Below are 21,091 nucleotides of genomic sequence, written 5' to 3'. Positions count from 1 at the left end.
GCTTTGTATTGTACAAATTCCATGTGTTCTAAATGGATTACTTCAAAGTAAGCTACTAGCAATGACTTTCTAAGCAGGAGTCTTTTGAATTGATTTTCTGATTTTCTGATTTTATTCAGTCTTGATGAGAGTCTTGAGATTAAACTTATGCCAAGAAACTAATAGTACCTGATTGCAGTGGTTCTCCAAGTGTGGGTCTGGTACTGGCACCATTAGTTGCTGGAGTCCCACCTGACACCTGCTGTGTTTTCACAGGGCTTTAGACTAAAACTTGAAACTTACCACTTTAATGGATGGAATGATCTCTCAGTGCATTTCTGCTCATATTGGTGGCCTAACTCTTGACTATGTAAGTTTACAAACCCTTCCAAAACCTGTGCTTCCTTATCAGTCTGGTTAAACTGTTTTCATAAAGATAGATAACTGCAAAATACCTTTTGCAGGCTTATGCAGATGCTAGTGTGGGTGGGCTTCTCTCTGAAAATTCACAGCAGCCTCTGCAATCTCTTAGTTCAGGAATCTTGCAGAGCTTCTGAAGGCCAGCATCCTCAGCTGATGAAGATCTCTTTCCAAATAACTAGGCATTTGAACACAGTAAGTAACTGTACTAGATATCTATTGAGAATCAGTTGCCAGACAGTAAGGAAAACAAACCGGAACCCAGCTTGAGTAAGAATGGGTGATTTTCTGTAGGGGCTTGCTTTTTTTAGTTTTCTGTTTAATAGCTGCCAGAAATTTTGTATTTCCTTTCATCATTCTGTAAGCACATTACTTAAATAAACTGCTTTTTCAGCCTTTTAATTAGTTATAAACATATTGCTAAATATACATTTAACAGAGCATCTAATTGGCTTTGAAATTTAAAATTCAGAATTTGATAGTGACAGTTCTAAAGACTGTAATAAGCACAGGTTTTAAATGTTCAAAATGCTTGGGTGATAGTGTCATCTCCCAGGTACATCATTTGTTTCAAGTACATACTGACAAATATTTGGGCTGGCTTACTTTCTGTGGTGTTTAATAAATATACTTTCAATTATAGACTACAGGTAATTAAATGAGTGATAATGGGCAATTTGGAAGGCAACACACAATAGAAATTAAATATTATATATTTTAACAGTTTTTTTAAAGTGCCTTATCTCAAAATGAATTCTAGGCAAGCTGTCCATTGTCTTGGCATCAAGTGACTAAAACTGTTTTGAACTCAGTAGTTAATTTTAGCCTTAATATATTTCCAGGTAAATTTAATCCACATTTGCTTTAGATCTAAAAATGTCATTTTGGAAAAGTTGTTTGATGTTGAGGAAATCTTGTGAGACCTTTAATAAGCCTCTTAAATCCAGAAAGTTATATTTTGCCCAAAGGAAAAGGAACCTCTACCTTGACATTTCCTCAGCGCTTAAGTAAGAACTTTGGATATTGAAAAGGTTGTAAATTTGGCCAAATATAGCCAATCTTTCTAATCATTGGCATATTGTCTTTGAAATCAGAGTAACTAATTTGAAGATGCCTATACATGTTGGTAGAAAGCAGGACATTAAGACATTTTCTTTAAATAGTTTACATTTAGTTTAAATGGTTCTCACTGTCCAACAAAGAATATAAGTACTGTAAGGAAGCATCAACACTTACTGTACTGGAGCACCTTTCTTCCTGTATAATATAATGGATGTTACTATACAATAGACATATTTTTCCATGTGTCCGTATGTCACTTATAAAGATTTCAACAGTGTTTTGGGGGCAGAAACTTCACACTACTACACCCTCTTCATTCTAATCAGTTGCTTTGTTAATCTCTTAGAAGGTTTTTAATAATATATAAAACATTGAAGAAAACAAACTGTTTTCTCTGAAGATAACCACTTATATAGTTAATCTAATTAGAATTTACTTCATTCATTCAACATACTTTTATTCTTTGTTCTAATCTCCATTGAGGAAATGACTCGAGCCACTTTGAATAATGCTATAATACATTTTCCAGGGATGCTTTTCATTTGGGCTCCTATAATTTCCAACTTATTAAACCATGTACTTGATTTTAGAGGTAACATGATTATATTAATCCCCTGAACAAAAGACTAGTATTAACCCACTTTTTTCCTAGTGACTCTTATAAGCTTACAATATAATTATATATTATAACTTATTTAATTTTGCTGGAATCTCTTTAAATGAGCATTAATGTTTTGATAGTATATCTGATATAATACAAAATGGTACATTTAAATTTACTTGAAAGATCTGATTATCTTGCCACACAAAATCTTATAATGGTAAGTTTTTGCGATTATTACATTGAAAGACAAAATCAATCAAAAGAGAAGAGCTCCTAAGGAGCAAAGCATACCTGTTAACAGATGGGATAAATAACAAAGCAAAACAAATTATAAGAAGCAATTGTAAGAGGCCTGAGATGGGAGAGAGAGGTTATGACTGGACAAGGAGAGGTACAGTAATTCAGTTTACTGTACAAGTCTAATATTTAAAACATGACATTTCATTTGAGGGCAGAAGAAAATTTGAAGTGAAATGTTACTTTGCCTCTTCTCTGCCTCTGCCAAATAGATTAAAGCGAGGAAGCTGAGGTATAAGAGCATGGAAGAACTTCTCCACTTTGGCAAAAGAGAAAGAGATGCTGTGAGGGAAAGGGTGCAGGATTCTCTGAAAGGTCGAATAATAAAGGAGAGAGTGGAGCTGGCAAGAAAGAAGAGGAATTCAGAAGTATCCAACATCTGACAGCTAGAGAGACCTCAAGGGTAGAGTTGCTAAACAGTGACCTAGAAGACAGGAAGAACGGAGACGGCCAAAAAGATGAGGAAACTCAGTCTTGATCTTTATTGGTTTTAAATTTACGACATGACCCATGGAAATGCACATCATAGAATGGATGAGGAATATAAGCCGGAACAGAGGTGGCAGCTGAAATGAAAAGGTGTGGTCTGCAGGCAGATCCACAACAACAACAACAAAAATCTTTCAACTTAAGAAGACAAAAGCGCTGCCATTCATTGTACTTGATAGAGTCATCCTTCCCATTTATGTTTTAGCTGCTACATGGCATCACAAGTTAATGATGCAACTCAGTTTCGCAGTTCTTGTGTTGTTGTTGTTGTTGTTAAATAGAAGCCCCCTCAAGATTCCAGAGCCACAAAGCAACTGTTAGTGTTCAGTGACCTTCTGTACCAGCGGTCTTTTGGGTTTTGAAATTGATTTTCCTCATCTCGGTCTCTGATCGTCTCTCTTCAAGTGTGCCTCTCTGGCTCATCACCAGAATGAACACAGTGGCACAAATAGCTGAAGAACTGGAGGCAGGCTCCGTGCAGGGCATCATTAGAAACATCAGAACAAAAGGTGTGCTCTGTGTTAAAAAAGAAGCTGCTGCTGCTGCTTTATTGCTGAATACAATGGGGAATATTCTCACAGTTTCACTTTTTTCATTCCCAAATATGGGCTGAGAAGTAAAGAACATTTCTGCCTTTATTCTGCAAATCTCATGTGGATGCCAGGTCAAAACCATATGTTTTTGATAGTAATTTCTGCAGAATTTTTTACAGGCGAGAAGCATATTCCCAAAGCTGTGTGACTTGGCAAGGAGTCACAGGATGGAGAGAAACTAATGACACAAAGAAATGTGTGCTTTGTAGAGAATTAGGTGATAAAATAGATTTCTTGTGTGGAGAGCCACTGTATACTTTTCATATAACTGAATTTCATTACTCACGTATCTGTTCATTCATTAAGTATTTGTAGAGTTCTAACCATAAAGTAAGCATTGTGCTGGATCTCGAGACAGGTTAAAAAAAAAGTCCCAGGATTAAAGATATAGATTAATCATAATATACACTTTGTCAGCATTTTATATATTGCAATGAAAGAGACATTGTTGCCTTTGGAAAAAAGGTATCCTGTCTGAACCCCAAAACTAACAGAGTTCTATCAAACCTGAAACCAGATGTTCTCTGCTATAGAAAATATGCTGACATAGGCTGGGTGTGTTGGCTTACGCTTGTAATCCAAGCACTTTAGGAGGCTGAGGCAAGAAGATAGTTGAGCCCAGGAACTTGAGACCACCCTAGGCAGCATAGTGAGATCTCATCTCTAAAAAAATTTTTTTTTAATTAGCCAGGTATGGTGGCATGAGCCTGTAGTCCCTGCTACTTGCGAAGCTGAAGTGTAAGGATCACCTGAGCCCAGGAAGTTGAGTTTGCAGTGAGCCCTCATTGTGCCACAGTACTCCAGGCTGGGTGGCAGAGTGAGACCCTCATAAAAAAAGAAAAAAGAAAAGAAAAAAAGCTGACACAGTCCTTTCTGGCTTTTACTCTGTCTAAAAGCTTTTTACTTATTTATTTTCACATATCTATTTTGAAGCCTAATTTGACGTGAAGGAATCAGTCCTCACAAATGGCACCATTTCTTTAAAAACAGTTTCAAAATGCATCAATTTAAACAATTTTTACTAATTCTTTCTCATTTACATACTAGAAAGTGATTTGAAAATATTGAAGACTAGTAATTTTAAATTTTAATTCATTGGTGATTTGGCTTCTCTTTCAATGTTTTACAACATTTCTGCATTTATTATGCATATATGTCATCAAGGCCCTAATCCGATGCTTTTTTGATATGGATAGTCATTTAGACAGAGGAGGAAATATACTTCTGAGATTTAAAGTCAGTGGCCAAAAAATTTGTTTCTCTTGTAGCATCAAAGGTAAATTTATGTACTAAATACATTAGAATCTCTTTCAAGGTAAAGAGGTTCACAGTTTCACTAGTATTGATGAATAGTATATTTTAGAATATTACATCTTTGCTTTTAACAATATCTCAAAGTTGCATTTTCCTCTTAGAAAAATAATAATTTCATAGCAATTCCTGTCCCTGCCAGGATCACGTCATGTATTGATATCTCAAATTTTGGAAACTGAAACAAAGATGTCCAGTATGAAGTCAGCATCTAGCAGACTCATCTTGCATATTCACATTTTTAGTGTTGAGGCTAAAGGTCATAATCTTTAGCGTTCCATAGGTTCAAATCCCATCTCCTATTCTAAAATGACTTAACCTACTTTGAATAAAGCTATAATATGCTTTTTGGTATCTGTAATCTCCAACTCCTTTTTATATTTTTTATTTATATATTTTCTATTTCATATATTTTATTATTTTATTCATCTATTAGCTGTGGCTTCTTGGCTAAGGTACTTAATTCACTTTCCCCATCTGTATAGTCATCACCATTTTGTGTATGTTGCTCATATTTATTGAGCACCTAGCATATGCCAAGAACTTTTTAAATCCTGGAAATACAGAGGTGAATAAAATTTCAAGAAGTTTACATTAAGTGAAGAAGACAAAAAAATAGATTTGTACAGTGGGTTTGTCATTCTTAGTCTATCAACATAGTATGCTAGAAGCACAACTTTTAAAAATATTTGTTTATATTTTATTTTAAGTCCTCGTTGCTAGAAAGCATCCTTCAAACATTTTGGATTCCTCCCTTTCCTACCCTATCCCCTCACATGGTACTCTGAGCACACCAGGAAGCACCTAGCGTTTGGGTCTTCTATACTGAGTTTTCTTTCTTCTTTTTATTAGAATAGCTTTGGAGGATACAAATAGTTTTTGGTCTGGGCTTTAAGAGTACCCACCATCCTCACCTGTGCACAATGTACCCGATACGTGATTTTTTTGTCTCTCTACCCCTTCCCCCTCCCCCTTCTGAGTCCATTATGCCATTCTGTCTGTCTTTTCAGATCCCTAGTTTAGCTCCCACTTATAAGTGAGAACATGCGGTGTTTAGTTTTCCGTTCCTGAGTTAATTCTCTTAGGATGATGTTCTCCAATTCCATCCAAGTTGATGCAGAAGACATTATTTCATTCCTTTTGATAGCTGAATAGTATTCCATTGTGAATATATACCACATTTTTTCCATTAGTATTCCGTAGTGTATATATGTCACATTTTTATTATTTACTGATCAGCTGATGGACATTTTTTGGTTGATTCCACATCTTTGCAACTGTGACTTGTGCTGCAGTGATCATGTGGGTGCAGGTATCTTTTTTATATAACAACCTCTGTTTTCTTAGGGTAGATACCTTATAGTGCAATTGCTGGATCAAATGGTAGATCTACTCTTAGTTCTTCGAGTAATCTCCATACCATTTTCCACAGAGATTGTACTAATTTACACTCTCACTAATTGTGCAGAAATGTTTCTTCTTCACTACATCTACACCATCATCTATTGTTTTTTGATTTTTTAATAATGGCCATTCTGACTAGTATAAGGTGGTATCTCATTGTGGTTTTGATTTGCATTCCCCTGATCACTAGTGATGTGTGGTTTTTGTTTTGTTTTGTTTTGTTTTGTTTTGTTTTGTTTTGTTTTTGAAAGCAGGATTTATTGAGGGGACAGAAAAGCTCCCAGAGCAGGAGGGGACCTGAAGGGATTGCCCAACTAGTGATGTTGAAAATTTCTTTCATATGTTTGTTTTCTTTGCGTTAACTTTGCATAACTGGATGATTATGTCTTGAGGATAACCTTTTTGCAATGAATCTCCTGAGAGTTCTTTGGGCTTCTTGTATCTGGCTGTTTAGATCTCTGGTAAGGCCAGGGAAGTTTTCCTCCATTGTTCCCTCAAATAGGTTTTCCAAACCCCCTGCTTTCTCTTCTTCCTTAGGAACATCTATAATTCTTAGGTTTGGACATTTTACATAATCCTACATTTCTTGAAAACTTTGTTCTGTTCTCTTGATTCTTTTTTCTTTATTATTGCCTGATTGGGTGGGTTCAAAAGCCTTTTCTTCCAAGTTCTGAGATCCTTTCTTCTGCTTATGTTAGTCTACTGTGAAATCTTTCCACTGCATTTTGTACTTCCCTAAATGCTGCTTTCATTTCCATGATTTCAGCTTCATTTTTTTGATGTTGTTTGTTTTTAAGGTGTCTGTCTCTTTGGAAAATTTTTCATTCATGTCCTTAATCAGTTGTGGGGGTCTGTTGTTGTTGTTGTTGTTTTTCATTATGTTGGTTTACAATTTTCTCCTGAAGTTAATTGATCAATTTTATATCAACCTTTTGAATCTATGTCTGGAATTTCAAAAATTTAATTTTGGATAGGATTCATTACTGAAGAGTTGATGTGGTCTTATGGGGGTATTGGATAACCCTGTTTTCATATTGTCTGAATTCTTTTTCTGGATTCTTCTCATTTTGGGTAGACTATTTCTTTTTATCTGAGGTGGTTGGGAGGCTAATGCGGGCATTGCAAGGTTTCATTGGTTACACTGTGGGTGTCAAAAAATGTACACACATTTTAAGAGATGTTAAGAGGTATTCACCATCATCAGAAGTGTCTGGATGCTGATGATAACCACTTTGAGCACATCTTATAATTGTAGAAGTCAAACGTGACTCCTATTCATTTTATTGAGTATTCCAATTTTAATGCAAGTTTTTTTCCTTTCTTAAAATGTTTATATGTTTTTGGGCCCCCTCTGTGTATAACCTTGGTATGGTGAGTTTCTTAATCACCAGTTGTGGCATTCCTGTGCTGGGTACTTGGACTGGCTCACAGCATCCTGAGTAGCTGAAGTGCCTTGGAAATTGGTGTTAGCTGGTGTTTTATATCATACCTTTTCCAAAGCTGAAGTATTGTTTCTGATGTGATAGGCTATACGGGTGCCCTATGACCAGAAGTGGGCACTTGTAGGAGAAACCAGCTGTGGCGGGGGCTGTAGGGTTTCTCCTTGGTGAGTGTTGCTCTGAGGAAGTACCCAGCCAGCCTAGGCCATGGGAGGGCCTCCAGAGATTTCCTAAGTTCTTTGTGTTGAGCCTTTGGAGGAGTGAAGGGGAAAGGAGCTGAGGCACCCTGCATGCATGTACCCTTGGCTACCCCCGTAAGTATTAGGAGGAAGTCCCAGACCACTGGTATAATGCTGTATTGCAGGGCAGGCACAGAAGCGTTTACATGGATACTGAGGGGTTGCTATGGCAATGAATTCTACTTGGCTCCTGCCTTGGCCTAAGGCAGTCTGTGATCTGAATGTCAGAGTACAGCTGGCCTCTGGGCCTCAGGTATTCTCAGGCAACCAGACCAACAAAGAACTGTCTATGCCCATGTTTGCCCATCCCCTCTCAGGCCAGCTAGAAAACAGCTGTGCTACCTGCATGGGTTGAGTTCTTGGAAAATGGCAGCTGGCAATGCACAAGTCTTTTTTCCTGCACCACTCCATGGTAGAGCATGGCTGTGGGTAAGACAGTTTCCTGCAAAGGACTGGGGTCCCACAAGGATCAGGGGACCCTGCAAATTTGTAGCTGAAGCCCAGAACTCCTGAATTACCCTCAACTTACCTTCCCACTGTGTCCAGAGGTTGTTGTGGACTGTGTAGTGGTGCAGGTGAGAGTCTGGCCAGTTCCAGGTCAGTGGATTTTTTTTTCTTCTCCTTTGCTCCATCTGGTTATTATCACTCTTTTCAAGAGTCATGGAGCATGCTGCTGGATTCTTTCCTCTCTGGGTACTGAGAAATTCTGTGTTGGTTTACTCTGTAGGAGAAACTCACTCTAGCTACATCATCCACATTGAGTTTTCATGTAGTCTTCTTCATTCTTAATCCATGTAATATTGCTGAGATAGCCTTCATTAATGCCTGGGAGGCCCCTGTGGGCTCAGTGGCACACTCTGCCATGTCAGTGCTACTCTTGCAGCCATAGAGGTAATTCTGCTTCTTACAAATTATGCTGAGGCATAGAAATCTCCTGAGGCTCTCTACGACTACCTCACCTAGACATTTCATGCATTCATGTCTCCTTGGGATCCTGTTATCTCCCATTCTCTAAGATTTAAGGCTCAGATTTTCTCTGCTCTCGGGTGCCCTGGAGACCCTCTGTTGTGTCTGCTTCCCCAGGGCTCACCCAGGGAGGCCAGGGGTAGGGCCTTCTTCCCTGAGTCACCGTAAGTCCTCTGCCTTCATTCCCCATCTGTTTCACCCTGGCCCTTAATGCAATGAGATCTTTTTCTCATCTAAGGGGAATCTTTATTTTCTCAATTCTATTTCTTTCCGACATTTTGGCTCTATCCCAAATCCTCACTATTTCTTCCTTTCCCACAGAGGGTTTCATGGTACCAAAGACTCAGGCAAGAGAATCTGTTGTCCATGGGCCTCCGTACTGTTGCTACTCAAGCGCCGCTGCTTCCGCACGCATAACTCTGCCAGGTAGCTCTCCCTGCTATTTCTATTCTCCAAGCATGGTATAGAAGCGTTAGAAAGAGCTTCCGACCTCCTGGGAGTCTTGCTGCTTCCTCAGGACGCTGCCTATGAGTTGGAGAGCAGGCTGTTCTCTCTGGGCCCTGCGGAATCCTCTGCTCTCATCAGCGCCCTTCAGGGTCTCCACCTGGTCCCAGCTCAAAGCCTCTCCTAGCCTGCAGGGAAAGCTCCTTTATTCCTTGCACAGTTTTCCTCTCAGGCATTCTGGTTATAGCCCGTCGCACTTTGTTTCACCTGGTAGTATGGGTTTTACAAAACAAACAAATAAGGCCGGGCACAGTGGCTCACGCCTATAATCCCAGCACTTTGGGAGGTGGAGGCAAGAGGATTACCTGAGCCCAGGAGTTCGAGACCTGCCTGGGCAACTTGGTGAGACTTTGTCCCACAATAAGTCAAAAAATTATCTGGGCATGGTAGCATGCACCTGTGGTTCCAGCTACTTGAAAGGCTGAAGCAGAAGGATCACCTGTGCCCAGCAAGTTGAAGCTATGGCGGCCGTGAGCATGCCACCACACTTCAGCCTGGGTGACAGACTGAGACATCAACACACACACACAAAAAGAGAGAGAGAGAGAGAGAGAACAAACAAGAGACTTAGATTACTTCTACTTTTCATCTTATCTCATTTTTTTTTTGAAGGCCACGAAATAAAACAACTGCTGGAATTGAGAGAGGTGAGGTGGAACAGACAGGAAAAGAGAAAAAATTCAGGAGGAAAGAACACACCTTAAACAGTATTTCAGAAATTTAATCCACCACAGAAGAAAACAAATAGCAAGATAACTGATTGTAACAAGCACTTTGAAGAAAATTAGCACAGTTACGTGGTGGAGAGTGAAGGGTACAGTTCTTTAGAGTGGCTAGTCAGGTAGTATCATCTAAACTAAGACTTGGAGGCTTGAAGCTGGAAATACAAACAGTCATTTGATCCTTTACTATGTTATGCAGAAAATTTAATAGAACCACAGTACCCAGTGCTTGGTTAGTACTCAGGAAATGGCAGTGATCATGATTGTTGAAGAAGCTGACAGAATGGATAGCTAGCTCAGGTCACTGGCGATCCTGGGAAGGCTTGTCCAACACCGAGTGGATGTTTCAGCCCACACTTGTATAGTAGAGGCAGCAAATTGTCCACAGTCATAGGAAATATCAGTCCTTTTCCTATACTTGGCAGAGATGATCATTTGACCCTATAAGATGTATACTTCAGTGAATGCCAGGACTTTTTAGGACGCAACTTCCGAGAAGATGATAATAAAATCTCAGTCCAGTTACATGGATCTGTCCAACCTTCACCAAGAGGAGTGCACGTGTGTCCTTTGGGCTGCTTTTGTTTGTTTGCTTTTTAGCTTCCTTCAATGGCATAGAAGAAATCAGCTGTTACCATGGGGTGCGAGCCCCCCTGCCTACTCTTCATGTAGAATTCTAAAAAGAGCAAGAATCTAGATTAGGGGCCAACTACAGCTCACAGGTCAGATCCAGCCCTGCTACACTCTTTTTATACTGCTTGTAAGCAAAGAATGATTTTCACATCTTTTGATAACTGACAACCTGAAAAGAAAAAGAAGAAGAATATTTCACATGGGAAAAGTCTATGAAGTTAAAATTTCAACGTACATAAAGTTTTACTGGAATAGAGCCACAATCATTTACACATGGTGTACAGCTGCTTTGATAATATAACAGCGGAGTTCAAGGATATTGCCAGAAAAGCCTAAAATATTTACTCTGGTCCTTTGGAGAAAAAGTTTGCTGACGCCTGATCTAAATAATCAGATTACTTCTTGGCATGATGTAGTTCATCTTCTCTTCCAGAATATGTACCAAGTTGTAGAATTGCCAATATTAAGTTTGTAAACCAGGGAATAATTTTGTACACATTGGTTGTAGTGATGTTACGTTTGAATTAGATTTTAAAGACTTCAAATTATAAGTGTTTTTCTTTTGGATTCTGATAGATTCTGATACATGATTATGAGCAGAATAATGAATAGCTAATGCTTTATCGAGCACTTACCTTGTTCGAGATCCTAACACAAGTACTTTATATGTACCACTTCACTTAATCCTCAGAAAAAGCCTATAAAGCAGGTGCTCTTATTGTGCCCATTTTATAGATGATAAAACCAAAACACAGAAAATGTGGGTAACTCACAACATCATCCAGCTAACTATAGGTGGAATCTGGATTTGTACAGACTGTCTAGTTCCAAGGCCCTTAATAACCATGCTGAGTATGGGTATGGTAGGAGATGATAATGCTGCCTCTAACGTATCACTTAATTGAAGCTACTGGCTTTTACATTGGTTTTATAAAACAGTTCAGTGTGGGGAAATGGATTCACAATAGTCACTAGCATAATTTAAAGAAGTATCATTTGCATCTGTTCTGACATAGCACATTTTAGATACATTAACAGGTTTACAGCTCTGTAAGATGAGTAGATCACTTGTGCCATTTTGTCACAGATGGGGTGGGAATCCTGAGGCTGCCTTGGACCACATTACCAGGAAATGCTAGACCAGGAACTTAAACCCAGATCTTCTGATTCGTAATCCAGAATTCTTTCCACCATACCTGTGTTAGGCAAACTTTCATGACTTTTACCATATCTGTAGCCCAGCTTTACTGTTTTTCACACAATAATTTTCTGAGGTATAATTTTGTTCTTTGTAGCTTAATAATCTCTTTAGCCTTTTCTAAGCAAAAATATGCATACAATCATGAATTTGATTCTTTTATTGACCAAATAATTTATATAGAGTTTGGTATATTCCAAGTACTTTATATTAAATATTAACTCATTTAAACTTCATAATAGCCCCGTGAAGTAGATACTGTTACTGCCTCCCATTTTACACATGAAGAAACCAAAACTCAAAGAAGAGTTAAGTAACTTGTCCAAGGACACATACCTAGGAAGTAGTAAAGTGGAATTTGAACTATGGCAGTCCAGTTTCCCGATTCTGTCCTCTTAGCACCTTAACTTGTTTGATATAGTCAATCTTTTTCTACTACATTATAAAATAACTACATGGTTATTAAAATTGAAAGTATTTCGCTTTCTACCACTTAAAGTCATCTTGTAGAAAGACTATACCATACCGGGATGGAATATTCAAGGACGTGTCTAGCTTTCTGAATATAGAAAAGCAAGCACAGTCTGTTGACTTCATTGGATGTGTTAGAAGGGAACACAATAATAAATGTTAGGACACAAACTGAATGCACCATATGCTACCAGCATAATATTAAATGTAAACCATGAAACACATGGTGCTTTTTTAAAATTTGGAGACTTTTTTTGTTCATAGGAATCTTAAAATTAGTCATCTTTCCTACAAGAATTCCTTATACAGTGCTCTTGTCATGTGATTATTCCTTTTTTTTTTTGGCTTTAACTTTTTCAAGATAAGAGAGCATATAACGTGAAGAGGTAACTTGCTCTACCGTTGTGTGGTTCAGTTGTTAAGGAATCTTTCTATGTTCCTACTTCACTGACTCCTTCATTTATTTAGGATTAGTTTTAGGAAGTATTCTGTGATTTCTTCCCTCCCTTACCCTCAGCAGATTTACTTTTCTAGTTGCATTTGACGTAAGCTAAAAATAAAATACTTTTCCTCCCTTGAGAGCTAAACCAGCTGCCTGGGGCCAAACTTGATAGTACTCATTAGAGCAGACTAGGACAAGAATGTGTCCATGGACTTCCGGAAAGTAAGTCAGTCTTCAGAACATCATCAGTGTGATCATGCATGTGTGTGTTTATATGAGCACATACTCTCTTGTAGTAGGAAGCACCCTCATAGCTTTAAAGTTAACTAGTTTTCTTATGTGAATTATGAAAATGCTCTTAAGGCAGTTCATCAAGGGAAGTTCCAGAATGGTCTTATTCAGGAAATATTATGGTTAAGATAACTCTATCATCTCTTGAGGTGTCGACTTGAAGGGAAAGTAATCATTTGTATGCATAAATCCTGTGATATATGCTAAAAAGTAATCTCTTTCATTAAAGTCATTTTTATGAGTTCGGTTCTTTGGTTAAAATATTTTCTTAATTTTTTGGAAAATTATGTAAGGGACATGATAAAAAAAAAGGAGGGGGGAGAGGAGCACTAATGCTTAACCGTCTGTCTCATATTTTAACATATTTGTATCTTACAGTGATGTTTTCCTTTTGCACAGGCATTTCCTATTCAAAACAGGAACAGGCACAACGCCACTGTTCAGCACTGCAACCCCAGGATACACAATGGCATCTGGCTCTGTTTATTCACCGCCTACTAGGCCACTACCTAGAAACACCCTGTCAAGAAGTGCTTTTAAATTCAAGAAGTCTTCAAAGTACTGTAGCTGGAAATGTACTGCACTGTGTGCTGTAGGGGTCTCAGTGCTCCTGGCAATACTCCTGTCATATTTTATAGGTAAGAATGAGTTCCTGGAATTATTTTGTCTGCGAATCAAGGTGTTGTATTATTTTGTGACTTTTATTCATTTATTTGATTGAGAAGTATTTCATGAGGTTATATTTGGTGGGGGAAGGGCTTGGTATGTATACTATATGATAAATCACAGAGCATTTTTCTTTTTTTTTTCCCCAGCAGATTTCAAGAAATAGAAAAGCTGGTTCTGTAGGTAGTTTAGTCATTTCCATAAAGAATAAGGTATATTCTTGGACACAAATGAGAATGTACATTTGTGTTTGACTCATCCCTCACGAAACATGGATAGGTCTGTGACATTTCATGTACACAAAATAATTCATGCACTTGCAGTAATGAACACCGTGCTGGCATCTCCTTTGATGCGTCCTCAACGGGGAGCTCTCTGCTACTTGTGGTATTCCACAGTTCTCAGTTCCCTCAACCATCTAAATGTAAACCACATCACTCAGGGCCGTCGTCTGGCACTTGGGAACGCTCTTGAAAGCTGGGCAGCCATAAAACAATGAACAGATTGCAGGCTTGTTCATGCATGTGGGTTCATCTTTTCTTCTGCTGTGCTATTGATCATGTTTTTCGTTTCATAGTTGCCCAAATGATGGAAGCTTCGGAGAGAAGTTGTAAATAGTCCTTTTATTTAACTATTTCCTAACGTATTTGAGCATTTAAACTACTGGAAACTGCTTTTTTAAATGCCAGAAATGACCACCTCATGTTTTGATCTTCTAAGTGTGGGCAAAGGCCTAACACATCGAAATGCTGATGGGGCCCACTGAGATAAATCGCAGGCTTTGTGGTTTATCCACCGGGTACGCCAGCCAGTGACGTAAGCAAAAAATATTTGTATCCCCAAAGCTACTAAAATTAACACATTATAAACAATTTTTAAAATGCTACGGTTTACAAGGCAGTGTGAGATGCCTCATGAAATTCTATAATTGAATAAAAGTATCACAGAACTGCATATAGAATAGTACACAGTAAACCAATATCTATCACTGGCCACAGTACTCCTTAGATAAAGGTCATGTACTTTGGGAAGTAAAATAACTATTTTGAGTTATAGTGCTTAAAAGAAAAACAGGATTGTAGAACATGAAATAACTTTAGAAACAGCTGAGTCAGGATGGCAGCTCTGTGGCACATGACGTACTATTATTTCCAACTCTTTGACCATGGAAGATCATTCATGATTCAGAGTACTCTTTGCCATGGAACCTGGACACAGGCTGGATGTCTTCATCAGAGTGATTCCTGTAGCATCTCAGCCACTATCTACCAGTCAGAGGTGAAAGCAAGATGAAACCTTTTTGTCATTATTTAATCTAAGTTAACTTCTTCCTTATAAAAATGGCCAAACCAGATACCAAAGGAGTTGTCACTTGACCAAACTCACACTCTGTGAAACAGTAGTTTGCTGTTTCATAGCATTCACAGTAAAGAGCAATTTCACAACAATAATTGACATTCAGAGACAAATGTCTAGTATTCAATTAGAAAATATATCAGCCATTATGAGATTCTCTTCTAGTTAGCTATATAAATTATTTGTGCCTGTCAGAAGTATGCTGCTAAAGAATTTTGAATGGTTCAGAAATGCATCAGTCATACATGGGATGTACTGAATTAAGCATGTGAGTTTGTAGGGGATTTTTAATTTTTTTTACTATAGTGGATGCCAGATAGTTAAATATTCTGCAGGTCTGGTATTCAGTGTCAGGTCTGATTGCCAATCAGCAAGGGCATTTTTTCTGATTAGTAAATGCCTGTATCCTTTCAGTTGTTAAATATTTTTAATATCATTTCTAATGCCATTTTCTTTTATTTTCATGGTGTAACTAGTAGGACATAGATTTTTTTAATTGTTAGTAATTTGTTTATTTTAGTAGTTTTTGAGGTACAATTTTTTTTTTTTTTTTTTTTTTTGGTTGCATGACTACAGTGTGAAGAAGTCTGGGCTTAAGTGTACCCATCACCCCTATTAATGCACACTGTACTTGACAAGTGATTTTTCACCCCTCTCCCTCCTTCTCTTCTTTCCCTTCTGAGTCTCCAGTGTCCACTGTACCATTCTGTGTGTCTTTGCAGACCCTTAGCTGTAGAAAAATCGCATTTTAATGTGAGATTAGGTCACTGTTACTTGTGAGACTTGTACTCTTCAAGGATCCATGAGTGAGTATAACTATCAGACTTTTAAGTAAAAACTCAAAATTTTCCTTTTTTTTTTAATGTTGCCTGGTTTTACCGTTTAATAATTAGCATCCTATTTTATTCCTACTAGTACCATGTCCATAAACATTTTCCCTTGCTTTTATTTTTCCCCACACGAAAGCATGCAAATTATCTAGTGAATATTCTCATGTATTATTTTCAGTTCAACAGTTACATATTGAACATTTGTTTAATCTAGTTATTGTGCTAGGAATTAAGGAGCTACAATCCCAGTGTTATCTGGTAAAAATTACTTTTATCATCGAAGAATTGTCTCATACTTTTATCGTTTTAATTAAGAACATGTATGCTTAGAATTTCCACTGGTCTTTGTGCATTTAAGACTAAAAAAAGATTTTGTTTTTAATCAGGTAAAAAATTTCATTTCTTCATCAGTTAGCATGGTGAATCTTTTTTGATTAAAGATACTGCCTTTACCCTTGAAAAAAGGAGGACATTTCTCTCAGGGAAGGTTGTCCTTTTCTATTAAGTGTGCATGTAAAGCAGAGAGGGTGAAAAGGAACACTTGCCTATCCATCAGATCAGTCTGATAAACCCCAGGATCAATGGGGAGCCCCATGTCATCATCAGATTGCCCTCACAACCTTTAACAGAAATCCAGCCATCCTTAAACTTTTTTCCCACTCCCTTAGCGCTTTCCTTCCCCTTCTCTCTTATTGACTATTAATGTAAAGTAAAAGCCTAAGACATACGTAAGAAAAAACAGCTTGAGGAATTATTTCGACACTAGAATATTCTTTCTCGCCTTCTAGTAAGGTAATGAGGAGTTATGAGGATGTCGGCTTAGCATGTCTCTTCTCTAAGGTGAAGTTATCTTAGGATAGACAAGGTGAATAGCTTCAGAAGGCAGGAAGGGTGGGAGGGAGGTGGACAGCCTTGGCTGTTTTTCGTCTTTGTTTTGTTTTGTTTTTCTACTTCTAGAGATCCATGTTTTTAGATGCATTTCATACCAGGCTTTTTTCACTTGCCGTTCATTACATGTCATCTACATAATTTCACTTAGTGCCTGTCCTCAATTAATCGTCCCTGAAAATGTGGTGACTGCTTCCTTATGGATGTGACTGTGCAAGTATCTGTATATGCACGTGTGTTCATCTGATCAAATTTTTTATTGACATAAATTCTTTGCAAGAAATTTGCTTTGCCAAATAGACATGTCTTAAGTTTTGCAATTTAACACTGCAGTATTTCCGTCAGTTTATGCAGCCACCAATGCTAGTTGTTACCTATGTCTATGTATGCACATTGTATTATCAATATTTTTTTTTTTTGAGTCAGAGTTTCACTCTGTTGCCCAGTCTGGAGTACAGTGGCACGCTCACAGCCACCCCAGCATCGACCTGATAGGCTCAGGCGATCCTCCCACCTCAGTCTTCCAAGTAACTGGAACTACAGACACGTGTTATCGCGCCCAGCTAATTTTTTGATATGTCGTAGAGATGAGGTCTCACCAAGTTGCCCATGCTGGTCTCGAATCCCTGGGCTCAGGCGATCCTCTCGCCTCAGCCTCCCAAAGTGCTGGGATTACAGACTTGAGCCACTGCACCCAGCCAATACTAATATTTTTAATATTTGCCAAGTTCTCAGGTTGAAGCATTTTATTTTGGCTTTAATTTATTACTGGTACTGCTGAATGTCTTTTCATATGTTTATTGGACATTTGTGTTTCTCTTTTTGTGTGTGAATAGTCTCCATTTTTCTATGGAATCTATTCTCCTTTCATTTTGATTTGCAGAAGTTCTTTCAATTAGCCTGTAATCCCACGCCTTTGGGAGGCTGAGGTGAGTGGATTGCCTGAGCCCGCGAGTTCAAGACCCGCCTGGGCAGTGAGACCTCATCTCTACAATAAAACCAAAAAATCAGCCGGGTGTGGTAGTACACGTCTGTAATTCTGGCTACTCGGAAGGCTGAGGCGGAAGGATCGCTGGAACCCAGCAGGTCGAGGCCGCGGTGGCTGGGAGCGGCCACTGCACTCCAGTCTGGACGACAGAGTGAGACTCCAACTCAAAAAAAAAAAAAAAAAAAAGAATATATGAGTCCTTTGTTACATATGTTATTTATTTTTCCAATTTACTATTCACTTTGGTCATGGCTGTTTTTGCTATACTCCATATAGAATTTTTTAAGTAGTCAAATTTGTCCATTTTTTTCTTTACAATTTCTGGATTCCATGCCATACATATAAAGTCCCTTTTAAATCTAAGTATTATTTTTTAAATGCACTCGAATTTATTCTGGTACTTATGGTTTTTCAATAACCATATTTAGGTCAACATGTTCCTGAGCCCTCCAATACATGTTAAAAGTTCAAATTAGCTCTTCATTCTAGAAGCTCACAGTCAGGTGATAAGGATATGCATAAAAACACACTTTTAACAGTACATGCTCTCATAAGAGTTTGATGAGCAAAAAACATAGAAAAGAAGGAAAATACCTGTGTTCAGTGGAAGACGTTGGAGAAGGACTTGATGTAGCCCGTGGTGCTGGAATAGGAGCTCCAGAATGAAGAAGAGAAGTTCACCTAACACCAAAATTGTTAGTGAGAAGATCACCTTGAGAAGAAGTCATCCAATGAAAACACATGAAATATCTACAGTGGTGCATGTGGAGTGCTGATTGTGCCAGGCATTGTGCTTGAAACTGTATGAATTACCTCACTTAATTTTCACAACAACCCTCTGAGTTCTCTCCATTTAACAGAGTCTGTGCCTTAGAGAGGTACTTTGTCTGAAATCACATGTACAAGGATCCCACTGCAATATATTATCTCCCGTGAGGTTTTTAAACAACTAAAAATAGAAAAGAAAATGTAGAGATTTAAGCATAGGAGTGAAAAAGAATTCCATTCATGTTTATAAAAGCTCGCTTTAGTGACATTCCAGTATGTGTAATATGATGAAAGGAAGTCCAGACGTGTGCTTTTCAAGCATTCCTATGCCTAGGAATTGCCTGGGGACCTTGTTAATATGCGTATTCTGATTAAGCAGATCCAAAGGGAGAACTAAGATTCTGTGTTTCCAGCAAGTTCCTAGGTGCTGCCACCATGGTCCATGGACCACTCCATGAATAGCAAGGGTCTAGGCTAATGCTGTCACACATTCCATTCAATGGTAGAAACTTTCTGTCTCTACACTGTCCAATTTAGTAGCCACTAGACACATGTGGTTACTGAGCACATGAGGCTAGTGAATGTAAAAGACTGAAGTTTAAATTTTATTTATTTTTTTATTAATTTTGACTTAAGCAGCTACCATTTGGGCAGTACAAATCTAGACAGCCTGTTATGTAACTAGTGACCACTAGGAGTTCATGAGGCCCTGTCAGAATAGAGGAATAAGCAGAATTGAGAAGCCTTAGCTGATACTTAATGGAATAAGTGTGCCGTGATTGTCATATCCCAATTTTTAAAAAATCAAATGTACATATGGCAGACTTCCTTACAGCAGAGTTAGTTACCTTATGATTTTCTTTAGACTACTGAGCCTCCGATCAGAATCCTCTCTACTGCATTAACCTTTAAGTCGGTGTTCCTTTACGCAGTGAAAATTCTGATGATTTCCAACGGCAAATGTTAACTTCAATGACAACAGTTAGTGATACAGACCTATAAAAAACAAAACAAAACAAAAACAACAGAAAAAACCTGTCCCACCTTTCTGGGTTCTGATACACTCATTCTTCTTTTTCCTGCTCTAAAATAAAATAAAATAAGAGTGAGTAATGACCAGCCGTTGTTCAGTTCACCAAAGAATAGGTAAAAAGATAGTCTGTGCTTCCTGTTACTTCTACTTGTCTACAGTTATGGAATGAGTAGGAGTCTTGATATTATTCTTTAAAACTACAGAAAGCTCTTTTTTCTGAGTAGAAGATAATCTGAAGTTTTGTGGAAAAGTACCCAGAAATCTCCTCTTGAAGCATAAGCATTATTAAAGCATTATTAAATACACATCATAGTAAATGCTGGAATTATACCAATTAAAACTGCCACAAAAAGCACTCAAGTCAAACTTCAGATAACACCACTATAGACTTTTAAGTTCATCAGCACTTCCATGCATTGCTGGGCAAAATCAAAGAATTTTTCCATGTACAATGCACCAGTGGTATTTGCACATGTTCTTTAAATGGAAAGAATACTAGAGAAAACAAACAATCGTATCAAGATATATTACGCTAGTATGTTTTCTCAATTTGTTTTGCCCCTTTGGTAAGGTTTTTTCTCAACCAATAATTTATTTGACAAGAATTTTATAGATAACAGTATTATTGAGATGCAATGAGCATAGCTTGCAGTTTATTCATTTAAAGTATACAATTCAATGCTGTTTAGTATATATACAGAATTTTGCAACTATCCTCGCAATTAGTCTTAGGACATTCCTATGACCTCCAAAATAAGAAACTCTGTATCCTTTAACAACCACTTTCTAATTCTTTCCAGCATCTCAGTAGTTTATTTTTTTTTTTTTGGAGTCAGAGTTCTCACCACAACCTCTACCTCCTGGGCTCAGGTGATCCTTCCAACCTTAGCCTTCCAAGTAGGTGGGACTACAGGCACACATCAACACGTCTAGCTAATTTTTTGATTTGTTGTAGAGATGAGGTCTTACCATGTTGTCCAGGCTGGTCTTGAACTGCGGGGCTCAAGCAGTCCTCCCACTTTGGCTTTCCAGTGAGCTGGAATTGCACGTGTGTGCCACCATGCCTGGCCAAGAATCTGAGGTTTTTTTTTTGTTTTTTTTTTTAATAATTAATCAGTATTTTTATTATAGTTTTGTGGGGTACAGTTAAGGGTTAGGTGTACAATTACGTTTCATTCAGACACCCTGTTGATAAGAGGTGTTTTCCCAGCCCCAGACAGATATTTGCTACTGTTAATCCCCTCCCCCTCCCCCCCAGAATCTGAGGTTTTTAAAGGACTGGTTTGTCAACTCATTTCCTGATGAAAAGAAATAACTCAGTATCGTTTTTCTCATGAGTTCCTGACATATACAGCTAACCAAAGAGCTAGTCAGATTTTCAGTATTCCTTTCACTCAAAATATACATATGGCCAGACTCAGTGGCTCAGCCTGTAATCCCGCGCCTTTGGGAGGCTGAGGTGAGTGGATTGCCTGAGCCCACGGGTTCAAGACCCGCC

General features: G+C 38.1%; 1 protein-coding gene across 1 annotated transcript in view; it reads left to right on the top strand.

Annotated features, from left to right (window-relative positions):
* TENM3 (teneurin transmembrane protein 3) overlaps positions 1–21,091 on the top strand; it is a 207,118-nt gene that overhangs the window by 13,093 nt on the left and 172,934 nt on the right. The window contains exon 2 of the mRNA XM_021711937.1: positions 13,464–13,702. Within this exon, the coding sequence (XP_021567612.1) occupies positions 13,531–13,702 (172 nt within the window). The 5' untranslated portion in view covers positions 13,464–13,530. The remainder of the gene's footprint in view (positions 1–13,463; positions 13,703–21,091) is intronic.

The sequence above is a fragment of the Carlito syrichta genome, unplaced genomic scaffold (genome assembly GCF_000164805.1).
Source record: "Carlito syrichta isolate Samal-C Ts95f unplaced genomic scaffold, Tarsius_syrichta-2.0.1 Scaffold302931, whole genome shotgun sequence".
NCBI classification, from domain to species: Eukaryota; Metazoa; Chordata; class Mammalia; order Primates; family Tarsiidae; genus Carlito; species Carlito syrichta.
Note: the sequence above shows the minus strand (reverse complement) of the source record. Positions and strands in the feature narration are given on the sequence as shown.